This window comes from Muscardinus avellanarius, assembly GCF_963383645.1.
Source record: "Muscardinus avellanarius genome assembly, chromosome: X".
Classification (NCBI taxonomy): Eukaryota; Metazoa; Chordata; class Mammalia; order Rodentia; family Gliridae; genus Muscardinus; species Muscardinus avellanarius.
Genome location: NC_137792.1, coordinates 96,840,204 through 96,856,131, shown reverse-complemented (window position 1 = coordinate 96,856,131; position 15,928 = coordinate 96,840,204). Strand labels below are relative to the sequence as shown.

General features: G+C 39.7%; 1 protein-coding gene across 1 annotated transcript in view; it reads right to left on the bottom strand.

The window, feature by feature from the left end:
• The window catches only part of GUCY2F (guanylate cyclase 2F, retinal), a gene marked incomplete at both ends in the record, with an annotated part of 97,915 nt that overhangs the window by 25,873 nt on the left and 56,114 nt on the right, over positions 1-15,928 (bottom strand). The window contains 3 exons of the mRNA XM_080718965.1: positions 2,160-2,309; positions 7,761-7,917; positions 10,434-10,610. Of these exons, the coding sequence (XP_080575091.1) occupies positions 2,160-2,309; positions 7,761-7,917; positions 10,434-10,610 (484 nt within the window). The remainder of the gene's footprint in view (positions 1-2,159; positions 2,310-7,760; positions 7,918-10,433; positions 10,611-15,928) is intronic.

The window sequence follows — 15,928 nt, the reverse complement described above, 5'->3', positions numbered from 1 at the left end:
CCCTGACTGCGGAAATGGAAAGCTTTTTCACTTTTTTTTTTTTTTTTGCGGGTCTGGGGATGGAACCCAGAGACATTTGTCCTCCAAGCTACACCCCCTGCCCTATTTTTTATTCTTTATTTTGAAACCGGGTCTCACTAAGTTGCAGAGGGCCTCACTAAGTAGCTGAGGCTGTCCGAGAACCACCATCATCCAGTCTCAGCCTCCTGAATGCTGGGATTACAAGCGTGCGCCACCACGCCCGGCTTGCTTCTTCACTTTTAAAACCATCTATTTTAAAATAAATTTAGACTTCCAGAAATGTTGTAAAAAATAGGGGAAGCTTGCCAAGTGCATATATGTCAGTTTCACTCTGAACTACATTATGATGTGAGACTACAATGCACCAATAAAAGTATATAAAATAGTATGATTGCCTTACACGCTTCACTATGTGATTTACCCTAATGTTACTAACTTATGTGACCACAGAATGAAGAAAATTCGTATTTGTACAATAGTATTATTAGAGACCATTTTAATTTCATTAGTTTCATAATGTGATTTTTCTGTTCCATGATCCAATTCCAGACCTACCTCCCCCCCCCTCTCTCTCCCCTCATCTGGGAATGGAACCCAGGGACATTCTACCTCTGAGCTATACCCTCAGCCCTATTTCTTATTCCTTACTTTGAAACAGGTTCTCACTGAGTTGCAAAGGGCCTCACTAAGTAGCTGAGGCTGTCTATGAACAGCGATCCTCCTGTCTCAGCCTCCCAAATGCTGGTATTTCAAGCGTGTGCCACCACGCTCAGGTCAGATCTCTTTTTTCTTTCTTTCTCCCTCTTCCTCTCTCTGTTCATTCTCTCTCTTCTTCTTCTATCTCTCTCTCTCTTTTTTCTGTTTTGTTGTTGTGGTGGTGGTGGTTGTAGTACTGAGGATTGAATCCAAGGGCATTCTACCTTTGAGCTACACCCAGCCTTTTTAAACAAGGTCTTCCTACATTTCTGAGGGTCTCACAAGTTACTGAGGCTGGTCTAATACCTATGATCCTCCTGTCTCAGCCTCCCAAGTACTGGGATTACAGGCATGTGACACTACACCTGGCCCGATTACAAATCCCTTATTGTGTGTAATTATGTCTTGGTTTCCTCCAGTCAGTGACACATCCTCGTTCTTTTCCTGTCTTTGATGATTTAAACACTTGTGATAAGTGCTGGCTATTTATTTATTTATTTTTGGTGGTACAGGGGGGTGGAACCCAGGGCCTTTTCTACCTCCCGGCTATACTCCCAGCCCTATTTTATATTTTATTTGGAAACAGGGTCTCACTAAGTTGCTGAGAGTCTCACTAAGTAGCTGAGGCTGGCTTTGAACCTGTGCAATCCTCCTGTCTCAGCCTCCCAAGCGCAGGTATTACAAGCGTGTGCCACCACGCCTGGCTGGCCATTTATTTTATAGAATGTCTCTCGACGGGGGTTTGTCTGAACTTTTCTCATGATTAAATTGAGATTATACATTTTTGTCAAGAATGCCTAGAAGTGATGTCATGCCCTTCCTATAGCATCATGTCAGGGTAACATGTTGTTGATGTGCCTCATTATTGGTGTAATAACACTGATCACTTGATTAAGGTGGTGTATGCAGTAGCCTCCACTTATAAACTTACTATGTTTCATTTGTAATTAGTATCTTGTGGGTTCACATTTTGAAAATATGTGAATAGCCTTTTTCCCCCTCAAACTTGCACCCTCTGATTTTGCCATCTATTGATGGATCTTGCCTTCTGGCTCTGTGTTCTGATAGGAGTTCGGGATGAAAACCACTGGCATGTTACAAGGAAAGATTGACATCTGGGAGCATAATATGGGATATGGAAATACTTGCCAAGAAGTGTACACATGGAGCAGAAGGGACTGAAAATAAAAGGATTGAGGTAGTTCCTATAGGCCTCTGGCTTATTTCATAGTTTGAAAAAGGACAAGCTTCCTGGATGGGACATTTCTTCCAGATGCCTAAAACTGTATGGTTCCATGTCACACCTGCATACAACACAGGCTGCTTGCAGACTAGCAAGCTGTTAGCACAAACACTCTTCTGGCCAGTCATGACAGTGTGGGTTGGTCTGGTGATCTGGGTCATGGTAGGCCCCCAGTGCCTTTTTCTCATCTCCAGCTTACCTTTGGCAGGCAGATCCATCATGCAGAATGGGGTGCCCCGGACCATCACTTCTTGCATGATAATGGCAAAGCTATAGACATCTCCTGCAAAAGAACCTAATCTGCTGTCCCTTGGGGCTCTCAAAAGTTCAGGGGCTGTCCACAACAACTCTGCAAAGAAAGCAGTGTGTAATAAATACATGGAGGATTAACTGACATCTGCAATATCCTCAAGGGCTCTAAGGATGCTGTTTTATTGATTGCTTTAAATTTTGATTAGATACACAGACATGCTAGTGCCCCCCTCATCTGAATCTATTAATATAAGGAATTATGCACATAGAAAGCATACTGCTCTCTCTACCCCAGGACCATGCAGGTAGACACAGCAGAGGTGTGAGGAAGAACAAGAAGCGTGAGTTGGACACGATCTGGTGCTTGCTTTCTTGTTCTCTTGAGCCTCCAACTAGTAGTCGGCAGGTTTCCAGGGAAAGGCAAATGTATTGCCAGGCTGGTTGCCATGGATTTTCTGTTTGCTAAAATCTATATGTGTTTGGTAATTTGATTGTGCCAGGGCTCAAGGATTCAAAAGTTGCTTTCTCCAGATCTTCTCTAAAAGGATTAGAGGAGCCTCCCAAGCCTTGTCTGTTTTTTGCAAAGCAAAAAGGTGCAGCAGTTACTTTAACTCAGTACTGCAAATATTTATTGGGAGTCTAAATGTACTAGGCACTGTTTCAGGTACAGAGGCAGTACTAGAGATGAATCAAACCATGCCTTTGCCCTTGAGTACAGAGACAAGTGGGTAACATAGTCATGTGTACCCCTAACTGTAATACAAGAGAGAGGGTGATGAAGGTCATTATATAGCACAAGGAAATTAATCTACTAAAACCATATTTGAATACCCACTGTATGTTCTGCTGCATTTCAGACCCAATGGGGGAAAATAATACTGTTTTCAGAGTTTGTCACAATATTCAAAGAAAATTGGAAATTTTTATAAGGGGAAACTTAAACAATACAAAAAGCTACATAGTTTTAAAATTTATTTTTAAAAGTTCAGAGTGGGAGGGATATACGTGCACATAGCATTTGGTGAGTTTCCCCCCTTGGCTCCACTACTCCCTCCTGTTCCCCATATATGACATTGAGATTGGCATTGATAATTTCATATATGTACATAATATCAGTAAAACTCTTTCCTTCATTAATTTTCCCTCATCTCCACCCTTCCCTACACCCACTCCATCATTCCACTGGGGTTTCTCCTCCTTTATCAAAAGTCTCTCTGGAGTCTGTTTGGTGGCACATACTTGTAACCCCAGTATTTGGGAGGCTGAGATAGGAGGATCGGAGGTTTGTGGCCAGCCTCAGATTCTTAGTGAGGCCCTCCACAACTTAGTGAGATTCTGTTTCAAAATAATGAATAAAAAATAAGACTGAGGGCAGAGATCAGAGGTAGAATGCCCCTGAGTTCAATCCCCGGTACTGCAAAAAAAAAAAAAAAGTTCCTCTTGGAAATACACATGCTTTGATAATATAAAAATAGTCAATTGACAGAGGGGTATGTTTTACATCAAACTACGTAAAATTTCCATTTCTGTTTGTTGAAATCAACAAACAGTTGTATTTTGGCGACTCCATCTGATTCAAACGAATGAAACACTGAGCTGTTAATATTAATCCAGGAAGGCTTCCTGGAAAAGTTAAATCTTCCATGTGTTTGTTCGCTGGTTAAGAAGGTCAAGGATGCAGCTTTCTGGAACTGAGAGGGTAAGGGCTTTGCAGAGAAAGAACAGTATGTGCAAAAGAACAAGAGGCCAAAAGGAGCAAATTGCGGGTGGTGGGAGGGTGGTAAGCAGATTAGTTTGGCTGAAGAGAAGGGCTCTGTTAAGGAATAATGAGAAAGGAGAAATGGGGTTGATGAAGTGGGGGAGGGAGGAGGGCTTGAAGAATGGGGGCAGAAGGTGAGAGGCCCTGAGAGCCAAATGAAGGCATTTGGAGTGAATACAAAAGGCAGTAGGGGTGCCGGAGCTTGGAGAGGGATTTGATGAAAGCCTTGTTGGGAAGATTAATCTGGCAACCTGAGCAAGCTGGATTGCAAGAGAGGGACTGGAGTCAGGGAGACCAACAAGGAAGTTATTACAGTGAGAGGTGGTGGTGAGGAGAAGGGGGCCCGAAAGGGGGTGGGGATGGTAGCAGCAGAATGGGGAATCTGACCGGTGAAAGGCTACAACTACAATGGAGAAGGAAGAGACAGGAACAGGGGACAGTGACACTTTGCTGTGTGAAAGGGAGAGGGTTGAATTAAAAAAAAAACAGGTTGACATTCAGATAGGAAGGTTAGAGAAAAATGTGTGTTAAAGATGGAGGGTGTTCAAAAAAAGTGATGGATATAGGCAGGGAACATTGGGGACAAGTTCCTTCCTATGAAGCAAGAAGAAAGGTGAAAGGTTAGGGACTATTTTGGTTTTTTAGTGAAATCCGGGAAAGAGAAACTCACCCTAGAAATTCTTATTTTCAGCCAACCCTGATCAAAATGGTGGAAAAAGAATATCTAGCCTTATTGCTAATCATGTACTTATCTTCTCTCTTTGCTCTCCAGGTGGCCCCAGCCTTTGTTTCCCTTCCAGGCACCTCTGACTTTCCTCCCACCATCCACCCCCATGAAAATCTCCAATACACTCTCTATGGCTGTTTTTTTCTTATGTCTCCCTGCCGAAGAGGAATGATATTTACAAATGCATCCAAAAAGACTGAATGATGCTTTAGTCAAAGGAATACATTTCTGACTCTGGGATTTTAGGCATCATGGTTTGGAGAGAGGTCGGGGGTGGATATTTGAGAGCATGGAAAATGATATGAGGCTGCTTCTTCCTGGCATCCCCTCTCTCCCTGCGCATTTAAAAGCACAAGAAGGGAAGAGAGGGCAAAACTCTCTGGTAAAAAGCTGAGTGATTAAATACAATTATTACCAAACAGTATTTTCAGAGAGCACTGACATGTATGTTGTTAATGGCTAAAATGAGGCTTTATCTGCACTATACTTACATAGTTGAGAGAGGCTAGTAATGAATACACTTACAACCAACCCCCATTTCCTCACCCCCACTCCAGAACCAAGTAAGAGCCACTAGCTACCATTAGATCATACTCTCAGCAAAACCAGAAAAATTACTTGGCTTATTATGTACCAGCTGGAGCCAGCAAAACTCTGAGCCCTGCTATGGTGATAAAATCACTTTAGAGAACCAGTGTAGTATAGCATAAAAAACATAGAACCCTGTCAATAGACCTAGGTTCAAAGTCTCAGCTTGGCCACTAATTAGCTCACCTTTCTGAACCTCACTCCCTCCATCTGTAAAATAAAATTTGAGCCAAATGACCTCTGAATGCATTTCAGTTACAACACTCTATTAGCCTTGTCATCTTAGGCAGGGAGACCAGTTTCTTCATTTAATTTTATTTCATTGATTCATTGATTCGACAAATATTTATTCTGCCAGGTATCATGAAGGTATAGAGGGGGAGCAAAGCTGTTCTTGGTTTCACAGAGCTTAGAGTTTGGGTGGAGGGAGAAGACAACTAATTCAATGAGTGATGCTAACAATGTGTGGTATCACAACCAAGTCCAGGATCCTAAAGAATCATCAAGTGGGTAATCTAGATGAGTGTAGGGGCTCCTGGAAGACCTCCTGATATAGTGGTATGTAAGTTGTGTCCTACAGAAGGGGCAGGATTTAGCCAGACCCAACTGGGTATATGACAAAATGAGAAGGGAAGAATGTCCCAGGCTGAAGGCACAGCATGTGTGAAGGTCTGGAATTAAGAAAGAACCTGTTGTAAATAAACAACAGGAAGTTCAGCCCAGCTGGAGTATAGAGACAGAGTATGAGTGGTTGAGTGTGAGACATCAGCAAGGTGGAGACCAGGCAGAATACACAAGCCATGTCAAGGAATTTAAACTTCATCCTAAGAGATAGGAATTCGATGGAATTAGGCATAGTTGTAACATGATCAGATTTGCAGTTTATAAAGCTCTAACGACAGTATGTTAACAATAGACTAATTCAGAGGGTGAAGTGAAATAAGAGTGAGACAGCACACACACAGAGATGCAGCATACATGTGCACAAAGCACACCAAAGGATCCTTTACTCTAAAATCAGATGTCCTCAAGTTTGGAAATCTCCAGTCTGAATAAAATGGAACTCTTGGAAGCTAGGTATTGTGTTTTACCATTTATAGGTGTCTAGTTTTGACAGAAATCTAAGTACTTATGACCTTTGTAATTGTTGCCGCAGCATCCTATCTTAAAGCTGACCAAAAGCATCTATTCCAAGTTTTCAAACTAGAATTAGCCAAATAATAGTCACACAACTAAGTTAGGAATAAGAACATATCCAGAGAGAGAGAGAGAGAGAGAGAGAGGAATAATATCACATGCTTTTCACTGTGATTATTAGAAGCTTCAACAGTTCCAAAGCATAAATAGACAAAAGGAAGAGGAAATTCTAAATTTTCATTTGGCTGAGCATAGGGACTAGGCTTCGGGAAGTTTAAGTTGCTAAGTAGCTGCAAGATTTGGAAAAATGATGAGCCTCAATGAGGTCATCTGTAAAATGAGAGAGTTGGACTACACGACTTCCTAAAGTCTTGTAAAGAGTAGAGATGATGCCAACAAGGATGGGATCTAGGGTCTCTGTGTGTCTTTTATTCTTCCTTCTCTCCTATGTAGTAAAGGCAGCAGTGTGAAACTTTATAATGCCAAAGATCCTCTTAATAGTATGAATATCCATTGTAATTTGGTATCTCTCCCTCTGTCCTTTTGGGGTTTCTCTGTTTCTGTGGGGTTTTGTGTCACTGTGTTTTTTCTTCACCCTCTCAATTTGTTAAAATTTTAATGCCCATGTTTCCTATAGATATTTAGTCCTATCGTTGTCATCTTATTTAGCCTCTCTTTTCCTTTTTTTCTCTTTATTCTTTCCTGTTTTCTGTCAGTTCATTATCCTTTGGTTCTCAGGCCCCACCCCATCCTAGCTGCTCCTAGTTCTTTGACCTGTTATGACCCCTACAGGCATCACTTAGTACTAGTGCACTGGATAAAAAACAAAAACACAAAGTGGACATTAGGGGCATGACTATTTATTTACTTGTAAGCCAAAGTTCTGTCTGAAGCCATCTCATACAAACCAGAGAGCATTTATTTGCTGGAGACCCCTCCTTGTTTCTTCATCTTTGACAGACACAATGCTGGTATACTCTAGTGACATCCCATTCTAGAATGTACTTTGTAGGGGTCCAGCTTCCAAATTATCCTCCATTCATTCTGACAAGTATTTATTGAGCACCTACTGTGTGCCTAGCATTCAGCAAGATTCTCCAGGGACTGCTGGGGTCTCTAAACAATACAGCCTAATCCTACCACAGCAGGAAGTGAACATTATTGCCCCGGCTTTGTTTGGAAGGCTGGGATGGGCTGAGTTTACTGCATGCAGACTTCATTCACATGAGGCTGGATTTGCAACAAAAGTGGGGAGTTGAAATCAGCCTGAGGCTTTAATTCAGTGCATATTTTCATTTGAACTTTGGACTTGTCAAAAGGATACAATTCCTGCTTACCTTCTGCAGAAGGTTCCTCTTCAGAGAGTCTCAGCATTTCTAAGATGTCCTTAAAGCCATAATCTGTCACTTTTAGTACAAAACGTCCATCCACCACACAGTTCCGAGACTTTAGCCTCCCATGAATGAACTCTCTGTGGTGTAAGTACTTCATGCCCTACAGATGATGCAGCAGAATTTAACAATTTATTTAACTATTTTATGCTTTTAGAGCCATTTTATAAGATTGTTAATGGCATGAGCTATTATGATCCAGAATTCAGCCTCGTTCTCTCATAAGCAAGCAAAGCAAACCCTTTTAGAACCTTTCCAGCTCTAAAATTATACGCTTTGATGAAGAATCGTATATCTTCTATGAATGGAAAATGATGTATTGCTGGGAGACTTATTGGCATTTCAGAAAAGGGATGGATACATATATACATAATTGCCAGAAATTTTGAGATTCTTGTTTTCTCCAATACATCTAATGCAACACATCTATTATTGACAGGAGTAAAGCCTGCTGTAAGTTTTTGGGTAAGCAATTTAGCAACAGCTGTAAAAATTTAAAATATGCATACCCTGTGTCTCAGGGATTTTATTTCTCCTCCAGAGAAATGCTTATATATATATATGTACAAAGACAGAAGAATTATCATTGCAGCTTTCTTTTTATAATTGGCTACACTTGGTGGCATATACCTGTAATCTCATTACTTGGGAAGCAGACAGGAGAATCGCTGTTTCAAGACCAGCCGTGGTAATTTAGTGAGGTCTTCAGCAATTTAGTGAGACCCTGTTCCAAAATAAAAAAATAAAATAGCTCTGGAGATGTAGTTCGAGATAGAATAGTCCTGAGTACAATATCTAGTACCAAAAGAAGTATATACTTATATATAATAAGAATATACTAAATGTCAATAATCAATAAAGGATGGGCTAGATTTATGGCGTATCCTTGAATATTGTGCAGTGCTTAGAATAACATAGGTCTGTATTACAACTCTAAGCCACAAACTAAAAAATACTTGCAGAACTGTGACAGCACATTTATTTGAAAACAAATAAAAACATCTATAATATATAAATGTACATGAAATTAATTACAAATCTAAATATCAAATTGTTAGCAGTAGTTAACTTTGAGATTTATGAAGAAAGAGGAATGAGCAAATGTCAGACTTTTCCCATATATATTTATACTATTTTATTGTATATGTGTATGTACTGGGTATTGAACCCATTCCACCTCTGAGATACACCTCCAGCCCTATTATTCTTTTGAAACAGGGTCTCATTAAGTTTCAGATGGCCTCACTAAGTTTCTGAGGCTAGCTGGAAACATTCTATCCTCCTGTCTCAGCCTCCCAAATATTAGGATTACAAGTATGCACCACCATGCCTGATATCATTTAATTTTAAATGTTAATGTATTATGTTATTTTGTAATAAAATAGACAATGAAAAGGAAAAATTGAGTATCATTTGTCTCTCTGCTTCATTGGCAGTCTTTACATGACATTCAAATGTGATCTACCAGGTCTCATTCTTGGATGAATTTAATCATTCTGCTTTTAAATACCTCCATTTCGTAGTACAGTCATCCCATAACTGTTAAAGCCAAGAGCACTTTTAGATATCTGGCTCTGTTTTGCAGCATGACACTCCTTTGTATTTAGATGCTTCCTATCTCGTGATCTCAGAAAGTCTGCACTCTCCAGTACTTCCCAGCAGGGTCTACAACAGGCAAGATTTTCCCCAGGTTGTCTAATGTTTGGGTTTCATTCATCACAGGCTTGAGAGGACTGTCATTTAGAGGCCTCCCTCTTAACATACTGGGCTTTACTTACAGGATGAGCAGAAAGTGCACTAGAATACTAATGAAGAGATTTGGATTCTATTATCAGTTCTGCCACTTAATAGTTACCTGATAAATATTTATTAAGTACCTACTATGTGGGCCAGACAATGCATAACAAAATGTATCTCGTTTAGAATCTCTGAGCTTCTGTAAAAGAAAGCTAATTACCATCTTACATAGAATGAGAATGAGATGTCTTTCCCTTTCAAGCCCCGTTGAAAAGGTTTAAGCCATCATACAAAAGCCAAGCCTGTGATCAATGTGCAAGAAGCTCAACAGGTAATCAATTATCCAGATCAGTCCCACAAATCTACACATATCATAATATGCATGTCATTTAATGGAGTTCACAGGCTCCACAGAACCCCCCTAGCCTAGGCTATTAGCAGCTCTTGGCACAGAGAATGGAGATGCAGCCTTATAGAACCAATAGTCTTTTGGCTTTCCAGTGTCACGGAGTTCTCCATCCGCACCTATGACATGCAAAGACTTACTGAGCCCACCTAAAAGGTGAGAATGAATACATTCCTACACCCACAGAGCAGAGAAACTGAATAAAAAAAGGATTGTTTGAGGCAGAAGAGTACTTGATGGAAAACAAGAAAGTAAAGAAAAATGTGGTCCTCAAATTGAGGAGGGTGCCAGAAAACTGCTTTCTGTGCCAGTATAACAAATATGGACAAAATGACTGTGAGAAAGGGGGGTAGACCTTTGGAAGAAAGGTGAAGGGATGAAATGATCACAGTGATCTGAGGAAAAGAAAACATCCCAAAATATTAAAATTCGAATCTACAGAGAAATCCAAGGTTTCCTTCATTTTTTCCATTAACCTTAATGAGATCCAGAAGGAGTGATGATTTAAACATCCAGTCAAGTTTCACATCTTCATTTATTAATATATCTTCTAGGCTCCTCCGGGAACAAAATTCGGTCACAATGGCAAACATTCCAGAATCATAGAAGAAGCCCAATAAAGGGTTAACATTCTCATGACGCAGGTCTTTCATCTAGAAACAGAAGGAAAAGAAAAGAGTCACAGCTGCCTTGTCTCATTTGGGGATCAGAACTGAGGGCACATAACCTTCTCTTCATTCTTCTGATTGGTGGGTATAATAGGCAGAATTTTTGTAACCATGAACTCCAACCCCTAGCAATATTTTGTTATTGTGTTGTGTCATATGGCATAAAGAAGACTAACAGGGTAGGCCTAATCTAATCATGTGAGCACATAAAAGCAGAAGAGGAAGGCAGAAGAAGTCCCAGAGATTCAAAGTATGAGGACTCAATGTGCCAATATTGATTCTGAAGATGGAGGAAGTAGGTTTTGAGCAGAGGAATGCCTATAGTCTCTACAAGCTGGGAACCACCCTCAGCCAATGGCCAGTGAACAAATGGGGACTTTAGTCCTACAAATGTACTGAACAGAATTCCACTGACAACCTGGATGTTGGGTCTGGAATGTTGCCACAAAGCTCATGTGTTGAAAGCATGGTCCCCAATATAGCAAGGTTCAGAGGCCGGGCCTGTTGGCAATGATTAAATCCTGAAGACTGTGACATCAACAATGGATTCATTCATTGTCTAGGGATAACTAGATGGACTACTGGAAGGTGGGAACTATTTGCAGGAAGCAGTAGGTTCATGGAGACATGTTTGGGAAGGATTCATCTTCTTTGTTCTCCCTACCTCTGCTGCCTGGCTGCAATGAGCTCAGTAGCTTGCTTCTTCCATGCCCTCTGTCATGATATTTTTCCTCACTTCAGGCCCAGAGCAATGGAACTGCCCAGCCATGTAATGAGACCTCTGAAATTGTGAGTCCAAACAAACTTGTCCTCCTCTAGGTTGTCCTTATCAGGTGTTTTGGTCCTCAAAATGCAAAGCCAAGAATCTGAACAAGCCTGGAAATGGGTTAACCATCAGGCATGCAGATAAAAACTCAGCACAACCAACACCTTGACTTCAGACTTGTGAGATATTGAATGGAATGCCTGGCTAAGTGTGCCTAGACTTGACACACAAGACTGTGATATAATAAATTGGTGGTGTTTTTAGCCAGTAAATTTGTGCTAACTTGTTATAGAAGCAGTAAAAAAAAATGAATTCAGTAGCCAAAGAAGGAAATTTCTGAGAGAGGTCGCTTTCAGCATATTTATAAGTAAACACTAGAACAGGGAATTTCTATATGATTTCTTTGGGATTCTCAGTAATGAAGTTCAGTGATCCAAGAGGGTTAGTATAGTGAAAGATAAAATAAGTTGTATTTTTATGAATATATATATATATATATATATATATATATATATATATTCAGCACCTATTTAATTATTTCCCTAATATAAACATCACACTGGAACTTACAAAATTTATTTCAGAAAAAACTTAAAATTCTGGCTACATTTTCTGTTAATATTTGGTCCCTCTTTTCCACTAATGTGAGAAGCTTTTAGTGTGTGCAAACACCACACAAGGCAAAGAACTGCATGCTAGGCAAGCAGAAATAAACAAGATGCAATCACTGTCCTGAAAGAGCTCACATTCAATGAAGGGTAATAGCCAAATAATTGGACAATTGTAGTTCACTGCAAAATGAGTTCTGAAGGAAGAAGACATGGGATGCTGGAAGAGCACAAATGGTAAATAGCAAATTCAGCCCTGAGAGCCAAAGAACACCTCCAGAGAGAGGTAATATCTAGAATATATTGAAGGACAAGAAAGAGTTGACCAAGTGAATATGACATGACAGAGGGCCAAGAGCAACAGCATGTTGTGTTAAACTGTGCCAGGTTTAGTGTGCCCAGAGTAGAGTACAAGAGAGGATATGAAATCCAAGCTGTAGAAGTAGACAGGAGCCACATCCTATGGGGATTGAAGAACCATGCCATGGAATTTAAAATTTGTATTATATGAACTTGATAATTGTCATTTATTATTATTCCTACTGAATGGGGGGGTAAGCAAGGGAAAAGAAACGAAACTACCTCCAGATTTCTACTTGGATTCTGGAGTAGATGGTAGAATTGTACATGGATACAAGAGATTCAGGGATGTTATAGTGGATTGTTGATGCCCACTCCTATGTTTTTATCATGCATCCCCCAGAAGTTACCCCATTCTCAGGAAAACTGTCCTATGGCCCAAGGCAGGGGTGAATCATTTTCCCTAAGAAGCACGGCTCTAGCCAAAAGCCCTTAGGCAATGATTGGCAGGGGGCAGTCAAATCTAGATCCGTGGTCTCAAGGTGGGACTCATAGTATGATGTGTGCCCTCGCCTTTCACTATGAGTTCAGACTGTCACTAGTCTCCAGCCAAGATCAAATATTTGATTAGCCTTTTTCTCTGACTTATCTTACTTCTTTCACTTGGATTATCTCAATAAGTAATTTGAACAAGAGTCTTATCATAGGCTCAGCTTTTAGAGAATTTGACCTAAGACAGAAAAGCAAATTTGATGGTGTAGAAGGCTTTTAAATTTGGCTTGGGATATATTGAAATGAGGTACCTATGAAACATCAAGACGGAACTATTTCACAAAGTTGAACAGTCAGGGCATGGAGATCTGAAAAGAGGTCTGATCTGGATAAATTGTTGTATTGTAAGAATGTAAATGATAGATAAAATCAATGGGAATGTATGAGATACCCAAGGAAGTATATGAAATAAAAAGAGAAAAAATAAAAAGAATGGGAATGTATGAGATACCCAAGGAAGTATATGAGATAAAAAGAGAAAAAAGAAAACGAAACGTACTAACATTTAAATGATGAAATACATTCTATATGAAGACTTAGAACAGAGGCTAAAGAAATGAAGAAAAACCTATTTAGAACAACATCATAACACCATAGGGCAATTTTCAGGAAAGTGAGCTAAATGCCAGAATTTCAGGATAGTGTAATAAATACTAGAGAGGTCAGGTAACACAAAGGAAAATATCTGGTAAGTTGGCCATTAAGAAATGATTAATTATATAAAATCATCATGCAAATATAATTACAAAGATACATACATACTAGGCTCTATGTATTCATGGGTTCTGTATCTGCATATCCAAACAGGCACAGATCAAAGACATTTTAAAATAATTTTCCTACACAATACAGAATAACAACTATTTACATAGTATGTACATTGTATTAGGTATTAAAAGAAATTTGGAGGTAAAGCATATAGGAGAATATGCATAGGCGGTGTGGGAACAACTCTTCTACTTATATAAGGACTTGACCACCAGTGGATTTTGGTATCTGGGAGGATCTTGAAATCAATCTCCTGTGGATACTGAGGGACAACTGATTGTGTCACACATATTCAAGTGTGCGCGCACACACACACACATACATACACCCACAAGTTTAGAATAGGAGAAATGTGAATGAACAGAAGCAGGCATATTGGAGATGTATTTTAGAGCTGAAAATCACATGACTTGGTGTGGGCAGTGAAAAAAAGTACAAAATTAAGAATTATTCTATTTTGAGCATTGAAAAGATGGTGGGCCATTTATTGAGATGCAATGCACTTGGGGACTTTGAACATGGGCTTGCTTCTCTAACAAGGTGACCCAAGCCAATGTTAGATTACCAATGGCAGCTATTGACTATCAAAAATGCCCACTAAGCATAAAAATTTGGCATCCATGACAATTCCTTTTGTCCAATGTAACCTAAACTAGATAAAGCAGATGTAGAAACTCAACCCACACATAAAATAGACAACTTTCTTCTAGGATTTCATTCTCTTATAAAGCAAGCAGCCAACACTGCAGGGCTCTGGAACTATTTTTAGAATAAAGAGAGCAAAAGTAGTTATGCCAGAGGCTGCTAGATATTCAACACATATCTGTTTCCTGTTCTTATTGACCAAAGAGCTCATCCACATTTCCAGCCTCTCTTGGAGCTAAGTGTTGTCATATGACTTAATTATAAGAAATGGACTGTAAGAAGAAGTGATATGTGAGATTTCTAGGCTTTTAAGAAGCAAATATACTCCTTCCACATTATTTTCTAATTTCTATGGATAAATACAGATACTGGCAAGGCCCTAAGATATAGAAAATCATAAGATGGTCATATCCTGGATTCCTGAATCACCATGTTAGAGGAGAGTCATCTGCCAACCAAGAATACCTATTTCATACTATTAGTTGGATGATAATTAAACTTCTGCTGTGCTTAAGACATTAAGGGACTGGAAATTTAGGGACTGGGAGTATAGCTCAGTAGGAGATTATGTGCTCAGCATGCACAAGAACCTGGGTTCAATCTTCAGCCCTACAAAATAAAAATAGATGAATAAAAATATTGGGAGGTATATTTGTTATAGCATCTTGCATTGTTCTAGCAGTCCTAACATTATAAAATTTTAGGCCTACATCTTTGACAGATCTTTACAATAATCTGTCCTCAGCTATAACCACTAGAGATCCCATATATGAAGCATGTAAATAACTATATTAAGACATATTCTGTCAAGATTCAGGAGAACCCCAAGATGTAGAGACTATCTGGAACATTACTTTAGCAAAAAAAAAATCTTCTGAATTTAATTCACCTCTTCAAGCATCATCAAATGTTCAAGGGTTGGATGTATCTAGTATCCTTGGATTTTTGTTAGCCTCATGTTTGACATAAAACCTTTAAGCAAACAACTATCAGAGACAACTGCCCCTGAGTGAAAACTGTCTTAGATTGTTATTATTTTTTTTGTACTGGGGATAGAATCCATGGGCTTTCTACCTCTGGGCTACACTCCCAGACCTATTTTTATATTTTATTTGGAAATAGGGTCTCACTAAGTTGCTGAGAGCCTCAGTAAGTAGTTGATGCTGGTTTCAAACCTGCATGATCCTCCTGTCTCAGCCTCCCAAGTACTGGGATTACAAGTATGTGCCATCATGCCCGGCTTTAGACTCATTTAATCATCTAAAACTATTCCTGGGGAATCATAATGCCAAAAATTATCCCTACTTGCCCTTCTTCCACAGCAGGTACAAGACTACTCTAGGAGTAGGTATGAACACTCTTTTTTGTTATTTTTGTTGTACTGGGGATAAAACCCAGGGTTTCTCTACCTCTGAGCTATAACCCACCCCAGCCCTATTTTATGCTTTTTGGTGTGGTACTGGGGTTCCTGGAAACCCTTCTACCTCCAGGCTACTCTCCCAGACCTACTATACATATATATTAAATTTGGAAACAGGGTCTCTTAAGCCAGTGTGGCTGGCTTTGAATCTGCATGATCCTCCTGTCTCCGCCTCCCAAGTGTGGGGATTACAAGCATGCACAACAGGATCTTGCTAAGTTGCAGAGGGACTCTTTGTACCTTG